Below are 23,652 nucleotides of genomic sequence, written 5' to 3'. Positions count from 1 at the left end.
TGAAAGTTTCTTAACAAATCAGATTATTTTGTTTTAAGTATACCATAGCTAATACTTAATTATAATACTTAATTAATTATATGTTAATGGTTTTTCTCGTATTACGTAGCTAAACCGTCACATGCAGTTCGGAACGCACTAGTCGTTTTGCTAGCAACTTATAAACATAAACGGGAATTTAAATTTTAAAACTTACTTGATTTGGAGTTTGTTCTGTCACTAATAAGTTGTTATGCTTATAATATGTGAATCGATAAGCTCCACCGTTAACAAATTTTGAATCATAGTAGTAGAAGTTATATACATCATTCACTTTATCAAGTCGTATCATGTGTTCAGCCGCGTGAAAAATGAGAAAATCGTTATTGCATGATTATTAAGTATTGGTTATTACAAACTTAAAATAATAGATTTTTTGTTTCTTTTAAAATAAACTTCTATATAAAAACTATCTAAATAGAACACACTGTTCAACCATCTACCAAGCGTGCTTACAAAATGAATAACTAAGCCCAACAATAAAATCAAAGGATGTCTTAGTTTAACTGGCTAACTGGATCCATGTCATTGTAAGTTTACATGTTTTGAAAAAAAATATCATTGCTATTCGACTGATGGAAATAACGTCCTTACATTTTCATAACTATTCTAGAAACGTCGCTGTGTATTCTACGGTACACTTAGAAAACTTTTTTTTTTACCAAATTACCACCATCTTCTTCTAGCCCGGTGGCAAGCCAATGCTCAGCTCCACGGACAGCATGCTCGCGCTCATGGAGGAGACGAAGCTCACTTACAGCAGCAAGGGCGTGTGTGATGGAAGCTGCTGGATGCTTGCAATCGTCGTTGCTGCGAGCCGTACCCGCAGCACCCCATGCTCTCCTCCTGACTGTGAGCTCAGATCGGTCAGGGAGAGATGAGACCGGGTCCGACGCTCCCAGGCATCTTTGCCATCGGATCTGTCTCATTTGCCGCTGGATAGAGTGGTGAACCATCCCGAACATTACGAGTGTTTCGATGGGCAAGTATTTTCATATCTCGCTGTGAATTTATAATGATATCATTTAAATTAGTCGAATAGCCATGATATTTTTTAAAACATACAAGTTTATAATTGTATAGATCAAATTAACCATATTTTAATTTATAGTCATTTTTTTCCTTTGAAGTCTTTCTTGGTTTTTACATAGTTAATAACACTTATATAATTTATTTATCCATACTTTTTATTATTTGTATGTCTTATTAATTGTAGTTGGAGCAATACAGAAGGAAAGTTGACCGTGTACATGTTACTTAATCTTTCTTCCCAACATATATTCCTCATTTTACGCACGTATTTTTCTTAAACTGCTAATCTATGTGTTATTTAAAAACAATATAGAAAATTTCTTTAAAATCATATCAATCAAATTTTCAAGTTTTGTATATCAAATAATTAGTAAATTATATATTAATTTGTTTTGCTGCATTTTTTTTACCCGTTCCCAACCCAACATGGATTATACCGCGGTGGTTTGTTTAAGAAGATTGAGAATGCATGTAATGTATAACTCCATATGCTAAAGTTCTACCGATCTCACTATTAGGGCCTATTCGTTTCGAGTGAAAAACAAATGATTCAATTATAAGGATTAAATTCCTTTGAAAGCTATTCGATTCGTAGAAATAAACCATAGGAAAATCAAAGCAAATTTTTCTTTTTTGCAACATATAAAAAGAAAACATAGGAAAATTTTCATCCACTCAAATTTCTTGAAAAAAATTTCTATAGATTGCTGTTGCCATACATCCTTTTATTCCACCTTTTCTATTTTTTTGGATATAAATTTCTCCAAACCGAATAAGCGAAAGTTGAAATCGAAAATTTACCAAACTTTTTGGTCCATTTCTTGGACCGAAATGAATTCATCACTCCCATTCCCATACTCGCGGCGAGTTCTCCTCCAGGCGAACTCGATTACCGCAAGCAAACCTCTTCCCTTTCTTCCTCCTTACCCCGTCTCTCTCTCTCTCCCTCCCTACCTCTCGCCGCCTCCGCCGACCTCGATTCCTAAACCCTACCTCGCCGCCGCGGGGGGGATCGCCTCTCGCCATGCCGCCGCCGCGCGAGGACGCCAACGGCGCGAACGACTCCTCCGCCTCCGCTTCGGACCCCGCCCAGCCTCCGCCGCCGCAGCAGCAGCCGCCCAAGGGCAAGGCGAAGAAGAAGGATGAGAAGAAGGACGACGACCTGGTTAGCTAGTTGCTACTACTCCCTAGCCCCTCCCTACACACCGCCGCCGCTTCTCATCCGCGCGGTCCGATTCGGCCGGTCCCCTCGCCCTCTCCCTCTCTCTCTCTGACGGTTTTTTGGGTGGTGGTGCAGTCGGAGGAGGACCAGGCGCTCAAGGAGCAGCTCGAGCTCTACGTGGTGCGGGCGCAGGACCCCGATCCCGGCGTCCAGAAGCTCGCCCTCGAGAGCATGAGGTATTGAAGATTTCTGTATAATTCTGATAGTGTGATGCTTAGTTCAGGGCCTTCCTTTTTGTGTGATCTGGCCCGTCTGTTTGAGCGGATGCATCTATCAGACTACCGATTGATACATACCAGTTCCATAATTAGCATGGTTTGGATGAGAGAGTAGCTTAGCAAATCGAGGATGATCATGTCATCTAAACTATTATTAACTGCTAGAATTTTGGTTGCATTGCCTACTTAGCCTGCGGAAGGGGTTTGTTCTGCAAACTTACTGACATGATAATTCAAAACGCAAAAAAAAAAGTGCTTGAGCTATTGGTTTGTCTGGTTAGTTGCTGGTGTTGCAAGGACGACATAGAATTTTTGGCATACTGTTGGATGCTAGTTTATCCTTTTGCTCTTAAAGCTTGGGTGCAATACTACGAAATCACAGTTATTTCGACATCATGCTTTAATTGTTCATTTTCTGTACCATATCATGGTGAGATTGTTTGATCTGCTCAGCTGGAATATTGTCCTAGTTAGTGTATAACCATTTTTTCACATTGAATGGCGATTATGCTTAACAGGAAGGAGATTCGTAGTGCGACAAGTTCAATGACCTCTGTCCCAAAGCCTCTCAAATTCCTTCGCCCACACTATGGAACTCTCAAGGCTTACTTTGAGACAATGCCAAAATCTGATTTGAAGGTATCAATCGAATCTAGATTTCTCGGTTGATCCACAAATTAAATACTGCTTGATTCTTATGATATTCTTTGATTATATTTTGCAGAAGTATATGGCTGATATTCTTTCAGTACTGGCCCTCACAATGTCTGCTGAAGGAGAAAGAGTATGTGAAAAATACCGTTTCTTGATGTCTTTTCCTTCTATCAATTTCCCAGTGTTTTTATTTGTCCTGCATGCTTACTTCTGAGAATGATTTACTTCCATAAATAGTCATACATTTTTAGTGTGTTTTCATTGATAGACAGACAGTTAACTTTCTCATTTGTAACTGCACAACATCAATCCTTCAAGAACTGTCTAGCATGCTTTCTTTTCTCGTTTCAGGAGAGCCTCAAGTACCGAATGATAGGCTCTGAAGGTGATATTGGTTCATGGGGTCATGAATATGTGAGGTAGCATCAATTTCCAGGCTTCCTAAATTTTTTGGCTTGCACTTTGATTCCTGATATGGTTGCTGTTTATGAATCTTCATTGTAAAGATTTATTCCTGAGGTATTCCTGTGGTATATTACCAAACGATTATCTTCATATCCTGTTTGATATTATGTTACTTTATTCCTTTCATGTTATCAAATTAAATCCTTAGTCTTATTTTAGAATTTATGGTACAGTCAAACGTCTACCTGTTTCGGTGTACTAAATAAAATTGCAACTTTAAATCAGGAAAGCATAAATCAAGAAATTATTGTTTTCAGGTCCCTACGGAGTGCATGCTTATGTGTAGTTGATTGCATGAAAAGGAGTGATTGGGTAGTTATGCTGTGGATTTAGGTTGTATCTGGAAATAAGTTTGGAGTCTTCAGTTTTGCTGTTTCCCTTGTTTGTTATTGAGATTAAGATTGCTGCTGTTCAAATACATGTCTCTAACAATGTCAATGCCTCATTGTCTCAATTGCTAGAAATTTGGCTGGTGAAATTGCACAAGAATTCCAGAAGCGCCAGGTCAGACCATAATCCGTATCATCTTATGAATTGCACACATTTTTTCTTTACCCAAAAGAAAGAAAGTTTTGAACTTCTGTGTTTATCCCTAACAAAACTTTAATTTCCCATTAGCCAAAGAAAGTTTTGAACTTCTGTGTTTATCCCTAACAAAACTTTAATTTCCCATTAGCAAAAGATCATCAAGCCACAATATTGAATCTTATTTGTTTAATAACAAGTCTTTTAAATGATCACCTGGAAACCCTTGACTTTTGTGCCCCACATCTATACTGTACTGATTGATATTTATTTGGCAGGAATTAACATTTCTTGATTGCTATATTGCAATTTATTTTTGTTCTATTAGAAGATGCATTCATTTTTAACGCTAAGTTCTCTCTCTTCCCCCCCCCCTCCCCCCTCTTTTTGGCAGGATGATGAAACGCCAACTGATTCCCTGACGGAACTGGTGCAGCAAATTGTTTCATTCCACATGAAGGTCAATTTTGAGTAGAGTTCATGGATGTCATTTGTTTCTACTTTTTTTTACTTCATCATAAATATCTTGTTACACTACATGTAAATACATTAGTATTAGCCATTAAACTACCAGTAATCAATCAATTGATGGATTGAACTGAGTTCCATTGTTATTTATATTGCAGCACAACGCTGAACCTGAAGCTGTGGATCTTCTAATGGAGGTATGTGAAACTTCTATTTTTCAAATTATTAACAAATATTCCTTTGTTTGTATTAAGAATTTCCATTATTCGTTGGTTCATAACTGATGTGTGATATCAAATTTACTTCACAGGTTGAAAACCTTGATTTGCTAGTTAAGCATGTTGACTCCACGAATTACAAAAGGACCTGCTTGTACCTCACTAGTTCTTCTAAGTATGTCATTGAATTTGCTCCTTTTTGATTAAGGCTTAGTATTCTCTAATTTTACAGAATTGAACTTTCTTTACTCTTTTGTGTTGGGATGGAAACTTGCAGATATCTTCCTGCGCCTGATGACACGTTGGCACTTAGAATAGCTTATGACATTTACGTGAAATTTGGAGATTTTGCAAATGCTTTGCGTATTTCTCTTCTGCTTGACAACAAGGTGGGGTCAATGAATATTATCATGCCATATTTTTTTTCAGCATAATGGCACTGACAGATTTCATTGTTTCTAGTCCCTTGTGAAGGAGATTTTTACAGCAACCAATGATTTTCACCTGAAGGAGCAATTTGCGTATATCATAGCACGCCATGTGAGCCTCGTCTCATGCACACAAACATGCAACAGAAGCAATATTTCCATCTGTGCTGTTCTTGTCTATAACTCAGTGTTATGGATAGCCTGCATTGTTCACACACTCTTTGCTTATGTGGTCAATGATATTTTTCCCCTTTGCTGAAGGGTTTATGCACCGAGGTTGCTGATGACATAGCTGCAGATGAAAATGAGAAGGAAGCTTTGGAGGAAATAATTAATAATACTAAACTGAGTGAGGGTTACCTTACACTTGCACGAGATATTGAGGTCATGGAGCCAAAATCTCCAGAAGACATATATAAGGTTAAATTTTTTGAAATGCTATCTTCTGGTTTCATGTTTCTACATTTTTCTTTGTTCAGGAACTTGCTGCTAATGATTAAAAAAAATGCATGCTGATTTGTTAGGTTCATCTAATTGATGGCCGAGGGGCTACAAGCTCTAGTCTTGATTCAGCAAGACAGAATCTGGCGGCAACATTTGTCAATGCGTTCGTGAATGCTGGATTTGGCCAGGTTAGTTATGTGAATTTCATCAATGTTTCTTGGGCAGGCAAAATTCTCAATGTTCTAGTTGCAGGATAAACTCATGACCGCACCATCAGATTCTTCAGGCAGTGGTTCTTCTGGAAACTGGCTATTCAAGAACAAGGACCACGGGAAAGCTAGTGCAGCTGCTAGCCTGGTAATGCAACTGCTTGGTTTATTTCTCTATACATGGCATTTAGATTATTATGTGATCATGGTTCTGATGAAACAATCATTTTCAGGGAATGATTCTTCTATGGGATTCTGATTCAGGACTTGCTCAACTTGACAAGTACCTGCACAGCAATGATATCCATGTTGTTGCCGGGGCTTTGCTAGGTATTGGAATTGTTTCTTGTGGTGTGAAGAGTGAATGTGATCCGGTATGTCTATTTTTCCCCCTCTTTATCTTCTAAAACTGCTAATGCGCAAGTCTTGGTGAATGATGTTGTGACATATTTTCCAGGCATATGCTCTTATTTCTGAGTATTTCAGCAGGGATGATTCAATTATTCGAATTGGAGCAATCCTTGGTCTTGGTATCGCTTATGCTGGCTCCCAGAAAGAGGAGGTCAAATCCTTGGCCTTGTCTTGGTATCCCATTGGTTAAAAACTACTTTATATTAACAATATATTTATAATTAATATTGTTTCCAAAAATTTTCAGATTAGAGAGAAGCTCACACATTTTCTGAGTGACTCCCAAGTACCTCTGGAGGTCTTGGTCTTTTCTGCCATCTCCTTAGGTTTGGTGTTCGTTGGCTCCTGTAATGAAGAGGTTGCACAAACAATCATATGTGTCTTAATGGATCGTAGTGAAGCAGAGCTTGCAGAAGCAATTACACGCTTGCTTCCTGTTGCCCTTGGCCTTCTATATCTTGGAAAGCAGGTAATTTGGTTCTAGACTTATTCATACTCCCAAATTCTACATTTATATTTTTATTGAGGTCAAGGACCATATAGTACATATGAACATATTTACTATATGTTACTGCCTTTGTACTGCTCTGTACATTGTTTCATTATTATGTCTTACGACCAACATTTTGTTGTTTTTTCTTTTGTTTTTCAATTAATGAATTTAACAATCTGCTAATGCTTATAAGTGATTATAAGTTGGTTACCAATTTTATGTATGCTCATCCTTGTGCATTTTGTATTCATTGATCTTAAATTCTTACTGTGCTACAAGTTGTAAAATGCTCGAACCATTGCAACTGCTTGTGCAGAGCGTGCGGAGAGAATAGTCCGCATTTTGGGTAATCAAATCATTTTAGTGCTGACTAGGATGCCATATCAGCCAGCGTGTGAGCGTTTATAAGGCATGTGAACGTTGCGAATTTTACAGTAATATACCCTCCTCAAACTTGCTTCTTTCCTACTTGAGGCCACCTTCTCTTCAAATTATTTCATGCGACACGAGGGGCACACTCCTGCAGTGTGGCAGCTACAGTGCGACCAAGCTGCAAGTTGTGAGATGAGGGATTTGTTCAGTGAGGTGGGAGGTCAATTAGTACAAAGGAGATTGGAATTTCATTTTTCTGGGTGGGGGGCATGGGACGTTGGCAATCATGACAGCTCATGGGCGAGATGATGATGATTATCCAAATACAAGGCACACAAGCTCGTAGGTATGGACGTATGGTGAGTCGTTCTGCGCATCATTGTCAGGAATGAACAGGCACTGCTCTCAAATATTCTCCAGATTCCCATATCAAGATTTGATCAATGCTGCCAGATTTGCAAAAGACATATGAGTACTATCCCTATCTTTTCTAGTTCACAAGATTCATGATGCATTCATCAGCATAACACAGATTATTTCGGCATTGGTTCGCATGCACCTTGCAAGTAGTTGAACCAGCTGAAATGTTTATTTTTCTGTTGTTGCACTGAATTAATTGCACCTACCTTGTAGGTTCGTGCGTGCACGACAAGCACTGCTTTTTGATAGTTGCTACGCTCTCTGGATTAAGCATTGACTATTGTCCTGCATATGTTACACACTACCTTTTCATGAACTTACATTATGTTTTTAGCTGTTTTCCTGTTTATATGCTCATTATTGAGTACTATTCTCAGGAAAGTGTGGAGGCGACTGCAGAGGTTTCTAAAACCTTTGATGAGAAGATAAGAAATTATTGTGACGTGACACTGATGTCGCTGGCATATGCTGGGACAGGGAATGTGCTTAAGGTGATTCCCCATCTACAGAAGAATTGTGGATAGGCTGCAGGGTTACAAGTTTTTTCATAGTTCGTTTTGATGAGTCTTCCTGTTTGATTTGCAGGTTCAAAAACTCCTTGGCATTTGTTCTGAGCATCTTGAGAAAGGTGAAACCCACCAAGGGCCAGCAGTTCTTGGGATCTCTCTAATTGCCATGGCTGAAGAGTTAGGGGTGGAAATGGCTGTACGTTCCCTTGAGCGTCTTTTACAGTATGGTGAGCAGAATATTAGAAGGGCGGTTCCTCTAGCTCTGGGCTTGCTTTGCATATCCAATCCAAAGGTATGGTACATGACTTGTTCTTCTTTCTAGTAGTGTTAAATGCTTGGTATCTTTGTGCTGTCACACACAATCATCCAGTATATAGAATTGCTGAGAAAGAACTATTTAATAGCATGCCATGACAGTCAGTGTTGCACTCTTTTACACCATATATTTCAATTCAATACTCTTGAAGAGCGTGCTTAGTCAGAACAATATTATTTGATCTTGGTTATTGGATGAAAAGTAACATATTTCTTCCCTGTTTAATCCTAACTTGTCAATGTGCCCCAGATAGTCAAAATTACTAGATTGTATCATTTGGCTATCTAGTTTTTCTGATGTCTACATTCCTACAACTTGCCTGCCAATTAGGTAAATGTTATGGACACAATGAGCAGACTGAGCCATGATGCAGATGCGGAAGTTTCTATGGTTAGCAGCTTTGCCAACAAAACCTACCATATTAATTTATATGAGCGTTGATTTTTAATTTGATTAAATTGGTACATGCAGGCTGCAATCATCTCCCTGGGCTTGATAGGGGCTGGTACAAACAATGCCCGTTTAGCTGGGATGCTTCGGAACCTGTCAAGTTATTATTACAAAGAAGCAGGACATCTGTTTTGTGTAAGTTTTAAGTCTAAAATTAAACATTTTTTATCTTTGTTTTGTCTGTGATCTTATGTTGTTGCATTCAAGTTTCATATCAGTTCATTTCATTTGACTTCAGGTGAGGATTGCTCAAGGTCTAGTTCACCTTGGGAAGGGTTTGCTGACCCTCTCGCCGTACCACTCTGACCGCTTCCTTCTGTCCCCGTGAGTAACTTACAAGTTGAGTCTCCTTCAATCTTATTGCTACCACATTTTCAAAAAGTAAAACTCCATTGTTCTTGACTTCTCAGCATCGCACTTGCTGGTCTTGTGACTGTTCTGCATGCCTGTCTTGACATGAAATCCATCATTCTCGGGAAGTACCATTACGTGCTTTATATCCTTGCCCTAGCTATGCAGGTATATATCTTGTTCAAAGATCTTAAAAGTAGGCATAGAACTAAATTAGTCACATGGATTCTCAGTTTTCTGTACTGAAACAGCCTAGGATGCTATTGACCGTGGATGAGGATCTCAAGCTCCTCTCTGTCCCAGTTCGTGTTGGTCAAGCGGTTGACGTTGTTGGTCAGGCGGGTAGGCCGAAGACAATCACTGGATTCCAGACACATTCCACGCCCGTATTACTTGCTGCAGGGGAGCGAGCAGAGCTAGCAACTGAAAAGTAAACTAAACATGTGGAGAATAATTTTTGATTTGTCGGTTGATCCTTTCGTGTGCTTATTGTTACTTCATTGTGCAGATACCTTCCACTGACACCAGTTCTTGAGGGTTTTGTGATCCTAAGGAAGAACCCAGAGTATCATGAAGATTAAGGGATAGATGTGGCACAAACCAAGGCTGGAAGAACCTGGAGCACCATGAAGAGGCTTGGATCAATATCTAATTGTCACGCAAGCGAGATACAAATAGCACGGCGAAGAGGATGCATATATCAAATGCTTAGGGCTGAGTTGTAACAGAGTTCAGGTTGTAATGGACCAACATGACAGGAGAACTTTGTAAGAACTAGGAATACAATAGGTGGGGAGTGGGGTGTAATACTGTAATGCAATGGCCGAAAACGTTTTTGACTCGCTAGACCAGAATGAAATGACCCGATTTTCTTGCCACGAGCATGTATGTATTCTAGTGCCTTTATGCATGACTAGTCGGTTGTCTGACACTTCCTTCTTTCCTTTTATCATTTTTCTGTTGGGATAATGTATTACACGAAAAATGCTAGATAGAAGTGTATTACTGTTTTGGCGGCTAGGGATGCCAGATTGATCATTTGTATGTTTCTCCATCTTCCATGGCAGGTGATACCCAAAATACAATTTCGAAGAGGCTGTGGGGGTGTATCTTTTTGGGTCGGTGGGAAAAAAAAAAGAAAGCTAAATGACATATTTGCAAACGAAAAATAATTTATACATAAAACTTTTATATGTGTTCATATCAATCTAAAAACCATCTGTGATGAAAAAAATCTTAAAATTAAATTAAAATTTAAGATTGAAAATTTAAATTCTATAGCAGAAGGATAACCTAAAATATGGGGATGAGCTGTTTGGATATACTGTTTAGCCTAGCGTTTGGTTCATGCTACAATTGTGATGTGCCACACTTTTTCAAGAATTTGGTCTTACTTGCCATAGACTCGTTATCATGCCACATCTTGCCTAGCAAATTATAGATCGCGTAATGTGTGGCTTGCTACATTGCCAAAATTTTCGTGGCAAAGTTAGTGTCATCCAAACAGCCCCTTCATCTATGAACTGGTAGTAGTGTTGATCCACGTGTCACAGTTAAGAGGCATATATATACTGAGAAATCAACAAATGGTTTTCTGTTTTTCAGTCAGTCCATAGGTGGGCAGTGATCATGCCCAGAATAAGGCTCAAGACAATGGACAGGTGAGATCTGTTGAAGACTGAAGATACAGCGTTTTACAAACAAGAACAAACTGAATCAATTGCAGTTCTCAGATTTATCACATCAGAGCTACTCTAATCAGATCAGATCAAGCTCAGATCAAGCTGCCGCTTCCATGGAGAGTGCCAGCTGAATATGGATCACCGAAAAGATTCGCCTGAGGAACACCAGCATGCTGAACCTGGAATGGCTGTGGCATCCCTAACATCATTTGCTGCTGCTGCTGCCGCTCCTGCTGGAAATATTGCTGCTGCTGTGCCATCATCGACATCTGCACATTGGTCGGTGGCGCGAAACTTGTCGACATGGCGAACGGATCCGTCTGGGCTGGTTGTTGCCTCCTTGCTGCATCATCGTACAAGCTATCGAGCAGCAGCTTGTCGAACCCTCCAGCCTACAGGAGTCATGGAATGCAAAATTGAACAAAGGAAAAAAATGAGACAGTCACAGTGTGGTGAAAAGAATGGCATTGCTAGCCATAATGGAAGAGGAGTTATAGAGATTTGAGAGTTCTTGACTTACCAGCTTGCTCTCTGCCAGTAGTTGGTTGCTGCTGTTGTTGGTGGGTTCAGTGACCAACGCTAGCTCCCAACCTGAGGATCCAATCATGCCACTGAAGCCACCGCCTGCACTACCAGACGTGTTGCCACCTGTGCAATCGAGAAGGATGAGATTATGCGTAGATTTGGGAGAGATTGTTGAATGATCTAATTGGGGTTAGCGATGTACAATGCATGCTACTCACCTGGTGGTACAATGGCCAGAGCCAGTGCATTGCTCTCTTCAAGTTGGGTGGCAGCAAGGTTCACTTCATTTAAGCCCTGCAATTCCACCATAAATTGGATCAACTGCTGTCATTTGTTGCCGTAAATCATTAACTCAATATGAAGCCACTGTCAGACTGTCAGGAGTTACCAGTAAATCAGCGGTTGTGGTAGGTTCAGGTTCATCATCAACCTCAGCTGCAGGATGCTGGGGTTCTTCTGCAGGTTCTGGAAGAATTTCCTCTACAGGTTCTTCTAACACCTCAGGCAGAGGTTGTGGAGGTTCTTCCTGCTTAGGAATGGATTCCAATTGCCGATATTCCTGTACAGTTTCATCAAGCAACTGAATATTTTTGTTCATTTTTTTCCAAATTACTGCACGACAGTATCCAACAACCACTTGTAGTAAAGCAGTAGCAGGCAAAATAGAATGGAAAAGAAGGATACATCGGAATAAAAAAAATGAAGACATTACACTCCAATGAGATGTTTCGAAAAGCATCGTATTGGTAGTAATAGATTTTTTTATAGAGTGAGGGAACAAATCTGTTGTTAGGTAGGATCGTTTGAATTATTTTTTTTTTTTGCAGGAAATCATCAATCAGTCAGAAGGCAAAGGGAAACACACAAAATATTTCACAACTTCCGAGCTGAATGCTTATTCGCTAAAAGAACCTTTTTTGACATAGAACTAAAATAACTTCTGAGATGAGAACTTTATTGATTAAAAGACTACAATGTAGATTATCTCTCTAGTCTAAAGATAGAGATACACTAGCTTAAGGACTCACTACTGTCTTGTTTGCAACAGGAGCAGTTCGAGGGGCTTCTCTGATGTACTCTTCCATGGTTCCAAGAAATGATGGCGGCGGCTGAAGTACAGAAAAGATCCATTTGGGATCAGAATTACCAGCAATGAAAAGGAAACAATGATAGGCTAAGATAAAGGTAATTACCTCTCTTAGGATTGGAAATTGGAAGTTCCTGGCGAGTTCCAAACCCCTGCAGAGATCGTAGAAGTCGGATAGGTTTTTTGCCTGATGTTCTAAAGATCATTAGTTCTCCATATACATTTCTATAGAAGAAAAAATAACTGCAAAATGAATGCAACTCTACGGAAGAAAATGAAGCCACAACATGATAATGCATACCAGATGACCTGTTCTTCTGTAGATGTCAAAAGCTTTGATAGCATCAATTTTTGTCATGTCAAAGAACTACAACAGTTCAGAAATTTAATCTGATCAGGATCAAATCCAGTATATCCATCAATGATTCAACAGCAGAGAAAGCAGGTAAGCCGTAAATGATAAAAGTACCATTTCCACAAGATTAATGATACCATCATTGACTGCACAATAAATCTTGAAACTTTCCTTCAGCACCTGAGTAATCCCATTCCATCACCATTCATCAAACAATAGCAGTTCAGATAAATTGTTCTAACTAACATTACCCAAAGTTCAGAAATCAGAACCAAGGTCAAACCACACCAGAGCTAAGGCATACTGTATAAGATAGTTTCCAAATGCTGCTCCTTCAGGCTGCACACACAGTTAACACCCTTAGTAAAAGTGAATCAAAACTAATCAAGAGTATTTGATGTGCATACTACCTGACAGCCGACTAGCCGGTAGAGCAGCTGCTGCAGAGCAGGCAGCTGCTCCAAGAGCTCATCCTTACCCAAGCTTCTGGTCCTACTCTGACCCTGAAAATCATATTTCAGTTACATATTTATCACCAAATGGAGCAAACAATAGCTCAAGCAACAAGAACACTCGAGCAAAAATATCACCACCGAATCACTGATCAAATCATTCCTGCAATTTGGAAGCCACAATTCACACAAACCTTTGGAGCTCCCTCTGCTGGCCTCAGACGCTCTGCTTCAATGTCGTATCTTAGAACTTTGAAGCACTCGAGCCTCTCCTCCAAGAACAGCGCGTAGGTGCGCACCCACGCCGAGCAATCCCACGCTGAGAAAGTTGAAATTTTGAAGTTGGAAATCAAGAAGAAACGAGAATGATCAATTGGTCGGTGATAAAAATTTCGAATTCTGAGCTCATCACGCATTCGTGTGCTAATCCAGCTCAATCCAGGCAGGAATTCAGATTAGATTAGGTTAGATTAGATCATTTTAGTTCAAAAATTCAGACTAGAGTACGGTAGCGTGAGGAACTGAGGATTGGATTGGGAGCTGACCGAGTGGGGTGGAGTCGTCCTTGAAGCTGGACATCTGCAGGCAATGGCCGCCGCGGCCGCGCCGGTAGCTGAGCAGCTCCTCCCGGAACGCCGCGTCGCCTTCCCGCAGCGCCCGGTGTATCACCACCAGCGTCTTGAGCGCCACCTGCATCACCCGCGTGCATCAGAGCATGAAATGTGATGAGGCGCGACGGCGGCGGCGGCGGCGTACCACCCAGTTGTGCGTCTTGGAGAGACGGCGGTCGAGGGCGTGGACGCAGTAGGAGACGTCGGCGAGAGGGCGGGCGCCGGACGCGGCGGCGATGATCTCTGCGGCGACGGCGACAGGACAGAGGGCGGCGAGTCAGAGCAAGCGATGGATCATGGATGGGATTGGCCGGAGGCGAGGAAGAAGAGGAATGCGACGTACTGGCGAGGTGGCGCTCCTTGGGCGGGCGCTCGACGTGGTTGGTGGCCTTGACGACGGCGACGTCGAGGTCCTTGGAGTGTCCCCTGGCGAGCCCCACGGTGGTGGAGTCCTTGATCGCGCCGCACGCCTTCCGCCAGCTCTTCTGCATCGACACCGTGCCCATCGTCGACGCCGTCGTCTCCGCCGCCGCTACGTGCTCGTCGTTGCCGTCGTGGCGGCGAGGTCGGGTCGTGGCTCGCGAGTGGCCGGATTTTTAAATTTTCACCTCCATTATATTTCTCCTCTCCCCAGAATTACACAAAAGCCCCTCACCTTTTCATTATCCCCAAACTTAGAAATCATCATCTAGTAATATCATTTTTCATCATCTACTAGTATCATTTTCCATTTATCAAATCATAACACTCCCTCTGTTTCATATTATAAGATTTTTTGAATTTGCCTAGATTCATCCATACATCAATGTTTGTTTTATATATATGTCTAGATTTATTAGCACACATATGAATTTAGACAAGTTCAAAAGGTCTTATAATATAAAACGGAGGGAATACATTTTAATGTGCTCCCTATTTTTTCGAATGTGATGATATGTTTTGGCTTGTTAAGCCAAACTTCTTTAAAGCTGTGTTCAACAGCAGCGGTTTCCAACTTATACTCCATTGTTTTCCGTATGCGTGCTTTTCTAAACTGCTAAATGATATATTTTTTAAAAAAATTATTAGAAAAAATTGATTTAGAAAAATATTAATCTATTTTAAAGTTTTTTCTAATACTTATTTAACCATGCACTAATGGGCCACCAAATTTTGCATGTTTGGGAGATGGTTTTCCAACCCAATCCCGAACCCAGCCTAAATTTGACATAATTTATAGAAAAGCGTAGCACCATTTCTAACACCAAACAAATATATTGTAAAATATATTCAATGTTAGATTCCATAAAATTAATTTGGTGTTGTATAGTACACCGTTATATTTTTCAATACGCTTAGTCAAACCTAGTGAAGTTTAACTTAGGATAAAACTAAAACACATCATATTATGAAACATAGAGAGTATTAATGATTTAAAATTTATAAGTTTATCTACATTTTCTAGGACGTCCTCTGTTAGAGAGTAGGGCAGTAGAAGCCATCCAAAATTCTATAGCACATAAAAGCTACACTAATATGCGAATTTTGCAGGGATGTAATTGCATATGAGAATATAATCTGAAATGGCACGACACAGAATCCAATAATGCGACGTGCGAAATTGATTCATAAACACGATGAAATTATGGTGCCAAGCCGGCCATCATTGGGATTTGGAACTGGAAGCAGTTGAAAGCTGCAACCTTGACGATTTCTTTCAGTTCAGAAATCTGGTCTGGTTTTTGCAGTGCAGGCCTGCTTCCGTCTGCTGTTCAGTGTTCATGCCAGCCATGTCCAACCAATATTTTTTTATTGTTAAAACACTTTTAATAAACAATTACTACTATACTACTAAGATAAATATTTTCAATAGTCTCTAATGTGATAAGATAATACTATCACGCTGAGTAGTTGACGTGATAGAATATTACCACGCTAGCTAGCTTGGCATGACAACTTTTTTTGCCACGTCAGGAGGGGTGACGTGGCAAAAAAAAAAGATGGTAAAATTTTTGTATGAGAGGTTTAGAATAAAACTATTTATTAAAACTAGAAAATTCTCCAATCAAATACTGCCATTATCAAACAATCATCTTTGTGCTCAAACGTCAAGAGCAAAGATGGGGTAATCATCACAGGGAAAAAAAATACTCAGGTTGGGCCTGTGCAATTTTTGCCAATACATTCAAACATATATGAATCTGCTATGGAATACATTTCAGTATGGGTTTCTTTTATCTGTTTATTATTGCTATTACACAGTGCAATCACCACATGGGGGAATCAATCAATAAATAGAATCATGTGCACTGTTGCTTTCTGGATAAAGCATGTCAGCAGTAACCTAAACTAACACTAAACTGTATATGACACCATGAATTTAGCTCCAACATGCTTTTAACCACCTTGGCATAGGCAATTTTCTTTCAGTAAAAACTCCTGTTATTTTTACAAGTTTTCAATTGTAGAACAGGTATGATGTGGCTTCTTGTAGTTTAGCCATTAATGTGTCCACCAACAGTAGAGATCAAATTTGTCAGATCGAACTGATGGTGATTGTATACCAAACCTTTTGATGCTGGTTGTGTTTCCATAAGAAGAAAAATGCTTCTTTTCGCCCTCCATTCTAACTTAAAGTTGTCTGCATTGAATCTGAACGATCCGGATTGTACACTTGTTGACTGCACTCTTCAACCACTTTTGTAGGAGTTTTTGCTTTAAGCAGCATCTCATTGTACTCTGATTCTGGATCTGACAATGCTACAATAGCCCCACCTGCCCCAATCGAAGCTTCTCCATCATGCAAGACAACCGTTCTGATCACAATATTCAAATCAAAAGTCTTGTTATACGAAAAGAATCCAATTGAACCCGAGTATATTCCTCTTGGACTAGTTTCAAGTGAATCAAGAATCTCCATGGATCTAACTTTTGGGGCACCCGTCATCGAACCTCCTGGAAAGGCAGCCTTCACACAATCGACAGGGCTTAGGTTGGACATCTTGGTTCCACGAATGGTACTCACCATGGTATGTACAGTTTTATATGATTCCACGTCCATGAGACGAGGAACATGCACGCTCCCAGCTTCACAAACCTTACCAAGATCATTTCTTAGGAGGTCAACAATCATCAAGTTCTCAGCTTGATCTTTTTCACTGTTGAACACATAAGAGAATATCAGTATCAGGACTGTTAGAAAACATATTTCATAATGTTTGAACAGTGGAAAAAAGTATCTATCAGATACTTGCCTATATTTCAGCTGCAAACGTAGGCATTCATCTTCCTCTGGTGTTCTGCCACGTGCTATAGTACCTTTGATCGGTTTTGCCTCTAGAACTGCATTTTGATCTAGCCGCAGAAACCTTTCAGGAGAAGAGCAACATATGCTTAGGTTTTCTGAGGAGAAGTTAAGCCAGGCTGCATAAGGGGCTGGATTTTGTTTTCTCAATTTCAGGTAGAGTTGCAAAGCATTCATATAGTCCGTTCTCTTTTTCATCTGAGTAGTTAAGCACAATTCATAGCTTTCTCCATCTCTTATGTAATCCAGGCAACTCTGCACATCTCTGATATATTCATCTTTTGATTTCTCAATGACAAATCTTTGCTTATTCACATTGGATGATCTAGTAAATGAGTTCCCATTGATCGATGAGTTTCCATTGATCGATAATCTTGGGGCCATAGCATCCATCCTGAGAAGCTTTTTCTCAGTATTTGCTAACCATGAACTGTGTGCTGAGTTTTGGCAATTTCCATCTCCATTACAAGAAGAATATTCATCATGCAGTGATAAAAGATACACATCCCCATTGTTGTGATCAATCACAACTAGGTTATCAGCAAAGAAGAAGCATGCATCAGGCGTGCTTGATTTTGCATTATTAGATGATGCATCACATTCAACTTTAAGACCATACCTGGTACAAGCAGAAATGCAATTAACCATGTTAGACGAAGGTAAAAAAAATAATATAGAAGCAATCGTTTTCATCCGATGTCGATTTTATAGCTATTAACAATACTAGCTAAATACCCGTGCTTTGCTATGGATAAATATGAATTATATGCATGTTTGTATTGTTTGGAACAAAACAATTATGAGTTTTTTAGAACATTTTATCCCTGTAGATATCTTTGCATAATAAACTTATATTTTATATAGATGAAATAAAATAGAACCAATATGTAGAAGAGTTATTTTGTAAGATTAAAGTACATGAAGGGTAGTTGGTATTACAATGTATAGTTGAGTTGGTGGGGTGGCAGATTCATTGCTACCACCATTGCCTTCTTTTTGAATACTAGGTAAATACCCGTGCTTTCCTACTGGTACAGATAAAAAATGAACTATACACATGTTAAAGATGTTCCAAAATAGTTGTTTGTGAGGTTTTCGAAACAATTCCATCCATGTGGATGTCTTTGCATGATAAATTTGTATTCTGGAGGCAATATGTACAAGGATTATTTTGCAACATTAAAGGATATGGAGTAATTGGTTAAAATAAATACAACACAGAATGTGGGGTAGCAGATTCACTGCCACCACCATTACCTTCTTTTAAAGGAACATAGAAGTATTGAGTATACGTAGTGATAACTCAATGGTCAAAATTTAATTTTGAAAATCATGCTAATCACAATAAACCCTATAAAAGTGGATGGACGGAGTAACAAACTATGCATATTTTCCAGGAAAAACAATGAACACATTAATTTAAAGAAGTAATCCAACTGTGGATAAAACAAGACAATTCAACATATACCAATTAACTGTTCATCAATATCCAATACAATTAATGAAAGAATTTGAATTGCAAAAAAAAAATGCATACCCTATATAGCCAACAAATCCACCATGGAAGTCAAACGGAAGGCCTTCATAATCTTTTTCATTATATTGAATGGATTGCATCTCCTGTGGTGTAAATTAGTTGGAATTACAAAACTTTAAATAGCACGATCATGCATACACTTGTAGGTAGGTAATGTGCAGAATACAATTAAACTGATATGCCCAGAACAAAAAATATATATTTTCCCATATTTCCAATAATAGTCAAACACCTCATCATGCTGGAAAATGTGCACAGAACATAGTAATATAAATTTACTCCCTTTGCCTGAATAGACTGAGGATTCATATAGCGCTGGTGAGTGAATTGAAATCAGTCTTTGCATAACTGGCTTTCTTATAGCACAACAGTTGTTCTCCTACTTCTAAACGACATAAATTATGCACTAGCAAAATGAATCTGACTACATAATTGAATATAGTAGCAGAATACAAGGTTAGAGTAACACAAACAAAATGTGAAGTTCTATATCTAGGATACATAGATTTCAACCTATACCTTGTCAAGGAAATCCAAGAAACCACCCTTGAGAAAACTTCTGACAGTATGCCCATGAGCATCTCGAATAGTAAGGTTTCCTCCACAATTGACTCTGGAACAGAATTTGAGAAATCCAGAATAGTATGAAGGTTTATACACTCCACATACATATTCTACTAAAAATGTTATTTTCTGTTTTAAGAAGTGCCTTCCTTACCGTTGATTGGAGAGGTGAAATGTCATTTGCTTCCAAAGAGGCCCGCCCTTGCCACCCATGAACGAAAAACGTGCCCTATTCTGCAAGTAGCACTAGTTCACAATTTGGAAGGGAAAAAAAAATCCTGCCAGCTCATAAAAGTGGATGTACTGCCTTCACGAGGGGAGAAAATGACAGGATAACAATGATAAATTTTGACACATTTCCTACACCCAGGCAACTGAGTTTAACCCACTCAATTCATGTACAGAAAAAAAACTACTATCATCAACAACTTTCTCATTTAATTTCTGTACATTATATATGCATGGATATCAGAATGAAGAAATTAAGTAAACTGGATCAGGGGATTTTTTTTGGTTCTTAATGCAGTGAAGTTCCACATGTCCGTGATCATCAAGCAATTTTTACTATACTCAAATCATATTCCATCAATCATCATTTAACGACAGATGAAGTCTATACAGTAAAGAACATAACGATATTAATACTTAGCTGACTTCGCACCTGATCAACTGATGAGCTATCCAACCAAAATGTATCTTCAGCATTCTTGTGGCCAAAGAGCACTGAAAAAATGTTTTCAGAGCCACCTAAGCGGTTGAGGAATTTATCAAACTTCTTCCATCGCAACTGTAAGCATTTGCCCCCAGTGTTTTGCTTTGAAAGAACACAAGGCCCAAAAGAATCCCAAAGTTTGAGCCTTTCAGCATGTAACAAGTCAGTTGCAACAAAGCTCCTGAGATCTGCAGAATTGATCTGCAGGACAATAACAAAGTCAACAACGATAGAGTCTAAAGGAGATATGTGGAAAATGCTTATTCACATATAGTACTTGTAGTCTTCAAAGAATATAGTACTTGGGATCTTTCCAGTTTACCAATGCCGTGAACCTTTTTTTCCTGAAGCAATTGTGTCTGTAATCCAACTTCAGTAGTTATCTTCTTGAAATTCTGAAATATCTGTCTTCCATAATGAGTAGCAACACTCTCGGGATGAAACTGAACTTAAGAGGTAATCCAATATAAGAAATTAAGAATAGTGAAAATAAAATAAAATTAACATTGAAGATATAGACAGGATACCTGCACACCATAATGAGGCCTGGTAGAGTGCATGATGCCCATGAGAACCCTACAGCCATCTGGCTCACTTGTATTGTTACCACACTCCCTGAACTCTGACTGGTTTGTTATGAATAAGTTATCCAGTGATCCCCATAAGTTACTGCTAGTTATATCAGGCTTATCACTTTCAAGGAAGGAGAGCATTTTTGGCGAAGCAGTCCATGCAATTGATATAAGATCCTCAGATAGAGAGTCTGGTTCTATTACAAGTGAGTGATAGCGCACTACCTGAAAAACAACAACCGTAAATAGGTTGCTCTTTGCTGCGTATGTAGAAGCACAGGCTGACATCCCAATAATCTGGCTAGCAACATGAATGGCACACTAACCTTGAATCCAGAGTTTATACCTGATGGGATATGATTAAAGAGGTAGCATCCATTGTGTTCAAGTTCACTGACATAAGAAAGTGGAATGTCAAGGTCAAAACATGTGTTAACTGAAAGAACACCTAGAACTTAGAAGATCACGACAGACACTAACCCACAGTAACGGCACATGGAAAAAAAAAGGATGTACAGATCAGAAAGCTGAAAGTATTAGCATGTAATAGAGTTCAAGGCCTTACCTAAGCCGCCCATGTATAGCTTCAGGAGCATGAACAATTTTAGCACCATGGACAAATCCCAGGGCCTGCAGTGGTCAAACAAAACGGCCATTTCAGGTCAATCTTCCACCAAATTGTCCATCAACTTTCCATTTTACAGGACTGATCACTGATGCATGAGTTCACAAGGAGTTAAAACAAAAATGGAATCAACCTGGTGACCAAGGCAGACACCCAGGATGGGTATGTCTCCACACTCGCAAAGTATTCGCAGGCATACACCTGAAACGCAGATACTGATGAACAAGCACCATTCCATCCCCCATAGAATTGAACTGAAAGTTTCAGTTCAAAGAAGAGTATTGGACTGAAGTAGAGATGCCGCATGCTCACCTATGTCGCTAGGACAGGCCGGAGATCCCGGGCCAGGCGAGATGACGATGTTGTCGAAGGCCCTCTCCTTGTACACCCACCTGTACACGTCCCTCCACGTCCACTCGTCGTTGCGCACCACCACCGGCGGCACTGGAACCCACACCAAGACGGCCATGGAAACGCTGAGCAAAGCAAGCAGCGAGCGAACACGGGAGCGGCGGCGCTCGTGGCCGTCACAGCTCGAGGCGAGGGAGGCAGAGCCAGGGTGGGGGGTGGGCTCACCGCCGTTGACGACGGAGAGCTCCTGGAAGACGTTGTAGGTGTAGCTGTCGTAGTTGTCGATCAGGAGCGTCCTCACCGGTGGCGCATCCCCCTCCGGCGCGCCGCTCCGCGCCGAGACCCGCCGACGGGGCGAGGGCGGCGGCCGGCGGCGGGAGGAGAAGGAGCGGAGCCACCGCGTGGAGGCGCGCGATGACGTCCGCGGCGGGGGAGCGGGGAGGCGGAGCGCGGCCATCTCCACCGGCGGCGGCGTGGCCGTAGCCGTGGTGGTGGTGGTGGGATCAGAAAATTTTTTTGGGGCGGTGGTTGGTTTGATGGCGGAAAAATAAATAGAATAATAAAAAAGTGAGGGAATTCGGAATCGCGTCTTGGGTTGCGCTTTTCTGGCGAGCGCTCCTCCTATCGTCTCGGCGGCTGTGCCGTCGCCGTCGCCGTCACCGCCGCCCGCGCGTCGCCGTGGACGGATAAATGGCCATGATTTCGGTCGACGATTTCAAAATGTCTCTTGGTCGTGAATCTTGCAGAACTTTTATACACCATCTACTATAAAATGGATTACTCACTTTCTCGCAAAATATAACTGTTGTACTTCTGATAAGATTGATACCGTTTACTCCCTTCTCCGTTGATTTATTTATATATGTTTGACTATTCGTCTTATTCAAAAAATTTACATAATTATTAATTATTTTTATATCATTTCATTGGTAAATATACTTTTATACATACATATATATATATATATATAGTTTTATATAATTGTCAAACTTTTTTAAATAAGACGAATAGTCAAACGTTTATAAAAAATCAATGGCGATAAACATTTAGGATAGAGGTAATAATACTGAGTATTACTTATAATTAGAGTGATGTCTAATTCCACTATAGTTAGCTAAATTTTAGAGCATATAGAGCACTGGATTAATTAGACACGTTTTCTAAGTGATTTTTTTGGCAATTGTTTTCTAAGTAATAGACAGGGTCGGTTTAATGTGTAACATATATATAGAGAGAGAGCAGGAAACAATTAATTTCTTTAATTTTTATTTGAAAATCCTTGGAACTAAACATGTATTTAGTTTTCCAATAAAATTCTTCTAGTCATAAATATATGATTTTTAGAGTAAACTTTGACCCAACTTTAAAACTTTTCACATATGTTTGAATTAGAATAAAATTATCCGATATAATAAATATTGAAAATATAAAAATACCATTATATTTTTGTTTTAAAACCTAGAGTCTGGAAATTATTAATGGTTAAATTGCAAAACTTTAATTGGACACTATTATTAAAATTTTAATCAAATATTGTTATATAAGCTAGAAATGGCAAAAGCTCAAGATTTCACTTAAAAAATGGTAGGCCAACCGCAGTCTCCACCAAACCAATCTTCACCAAACAACCGCATTTTGGTTCCTTCCAAGTTGAAAGCCTGCAACTTGGGCAGGCCACTTGGTGTCTTCTCATGATAATTCCAGTTTAGACTTAAAAGAGGAAATTTTGATCGGGGGAATCTCCAAACGTAGACCTAAAACATTCCAGACTTAGACCCTGTTTGGATAAAAAAAAATCCTAGGACTTCTAGAAAAAAAGTCTCTCCTTCCAAACAGGAGAGACTTTTTAGAGACTTTTCTTATGTAGTCCCTAAAAAAACAGTAGTCCCTAAGAAGGGATTTTTAGGGACTTTTTCTCCTTCTTTCCACCCATTGCCCCTCTTCTTCCCTCTGCCGCCGCTCGCCCGCCTGCCTGCCCGTTGGTGCCCGCCCCCTCTCCGCCCCTGCGACGACGTCCGCCGCTCGCCGGCGTCGAGCGGCTACCTGGCCACC

At 39.9% G+C, this 23,652-nt stretch overlaps 3 protein-coding genes across 3 annotated transcripts; 1 reads left to right on the top strand and 2 right to left on the bottom strand.

Annotated features, from left to right (window-relative positions):
* The first annotated feature begins 1,950 nt into the window (after nt 1-1,950).
* On the top strand, nt 1,951-10,160 carry LOC102705083 (26S proteasome non-ATPase regulatory subunit 2 homolog A-like). Its single transcript, XM_006656376.3, has 25 exons — nt 1,951-2,236; nt 2,369-2,469; nt 3,030-3,150; nt 3,236-3,295; nt 3,517-3,584; nt 4,092-4,134; nt 4,550-4,615; nt 4,782-4,820; nt 4,934-5,016; nt 5,119-5,230; nt 5,304-5,381; nt 5,531-5,689; nt 5,794-5,901; nt 5,966-6,070; nt 6,156-6,296; nt 6,380-6,484; nt 6,581-6,802; nt 7,996-8,109; nt 8,204-8,419; nt 8,774-8,833; nt 8,915-9,028; nt 9,132-9,217; nt 9,304-9,412; nt 9,496-9,674; nt 9,753-10,160. The coding sequence occupies exons 1-25, from the start codon at nt 2,096-2,098 to the stop codon at nt 9,823-9,825; spliced, it is 2,703 nt and encodes a 900-aa protein (XP_006656439.2). The 5' UTR covers nt 1,951-2,095; the 3' UTR covers nt 9,826-10,160.
* A 646-nt stretch (nt 10,161-10,806) lies between these two features.
* LOC102703790 (putative clathrin assembly protein At5g57200) lies at nt 10,807-14,462 on the bottom strand. Its single transcript, XM_006657238.2, has 14 exons — nt 14,300-14,462; nt 14,102-14,199; nt 13,891-14,035; nt 13,540-13,664; nt 13,304-13,396; nt 13,182-13,232; nt 13,008-13,073; nt 12,840-12,905; nt 12,645-12,725; nt 12,480-12,560; nt 11,840-12,010; nt 11,670-11,745; nt 11,447-11,574; nt 10,807-11,318 (listed from the first exon to the last, which is right to left on the bottom strand). The coding sequence occupies exons 1-14, from the start codon at nt 14,460-14,462 to the stop codon at nt 11,019-11,021; spliced, it is 1,644 nt and encodes a 547-aa protein (XP_006657301.1). The 3' UTR covers nt 10,807-11,018.
* Nucleotides 14,463-16,013: 1,551 nt separating this feature from the next.
* On the bottom strand, nt 16,014-22,280 carry LOC102703505 (probable aminodeoxychorismate synthase, chloroplastic). Its single transcript, XM_006657237.3, has 13 exons — nt 21,826-22,280; nt 21,562-21,693; nt 21,383-21,450; nt 21,190-21,254; nt 20,951-21,017; nt 20,580-20,849; nt 20,355-20,495; nt 20,002-20,253; nt 19,495-19,574; nt 19,296-19,389; nt 18,777-18,859; nt 17,190-17,858; nt 16,014-17,093 (listed from the first exon to the last, which is right to left on the bottom strand). The coding sequence occupies exons 1-13, from the start codon at nt 22,055-22,057 to the stop codon at nt 16,562-16,564; spliced, it is 2,685 nt and encodes an 894-aa protein (XP_006657300.3). The 5' UTR covers nt 22,058-22,280; the 3' UTR covers nt 16,014-16,561.
* Nucleotides 22,281-23,652: the final 1,372 nt, after the last annotated feature.

Source organism: Oryza brachyantha, chromosome 6 (genome assembly GCF_000231095.2).
Source record: "Oryza brachyantha chromosome 6, ObraRS2, whole genome shotgun sequence".
Taxonomy (NCBI): Eukaryota; Viridiplantae; Streptophyta; class Magnoliopsida; order Poales; family Poaceae; genus Oryza; species Oryza brachyantha.
This window is presented reverse-complemented; position numbering and strand designations above follow the sequence as displayed.

Excerpts from the sequence above, each read along its gene's own strand:
- LOC102705083 (XM_006656376.3), top strand. The coding sequence starts at position 2,096 with ATGCCGCCGCCGCGCGAGGACGCCAACGGCGCGAACGACTCCTCCGCC. Across the intron at positions 5,902-5,965 it reads TGAATGCTGGATTTGGCCAG|GATAAACTCATGACCGCACC; the intron begins GTTAGTTATGTG and ends TTCTAGTTGCAG. Across the intron at positions 8,834-8,914 it reads CAGATGCGGAAGTTTCTATG|GCTGCAATCATCTCCCTGGG; the intron begins GTTAGCAGCTTT and ends TGGTACATGCAG.
- LOC102703790 (XM_006657238.2), bottom strand. The coding sequence starts at position 14,462 with ATGGGCACGGTGTCGATGCAGAAGAGCTGGCGGAAGGCGTGCGGCGCG. Across the intron at positions 14,036-14,101 it reads CCAAGACGCACAACTGGGTG|GTGGCGCTCAAGACGCTGGT; the intron begins GTACGCCGCCGC and ends CGGGTGATGCAG. Across the intron at positions 12,561-12,644 it reads AATTTCCAATCCTAAGAGAG|CCGCCGCCATCATTTCTTGG; the intron begins GTAATTACCTTT and ends TCTGTACTTCAG.
- LOC102703505 (XM_006657237.3), bottom strand. The coding sequence starts at position 22,057 with ATGGCCGCGCTCCGCCTCCCCGCTCCCCCGCCGCGGACGTCATCGCGC. Across the intron at positions 18,860-19,295 it reads TCTTGGATTTCCTTGACAAG|GAGATGCAATCCATTCAATA; the intron begins GTATAGGTTGAA and ends TTTACACCACAG. Across the intron at positions 17,859-18,776 it reads GGATTTGTTGGCTATATAGG|GTATGGTCTTAAAGTTGAAT; the intron begins GTATGCATTTTT and ends TGCTTGTACCAG.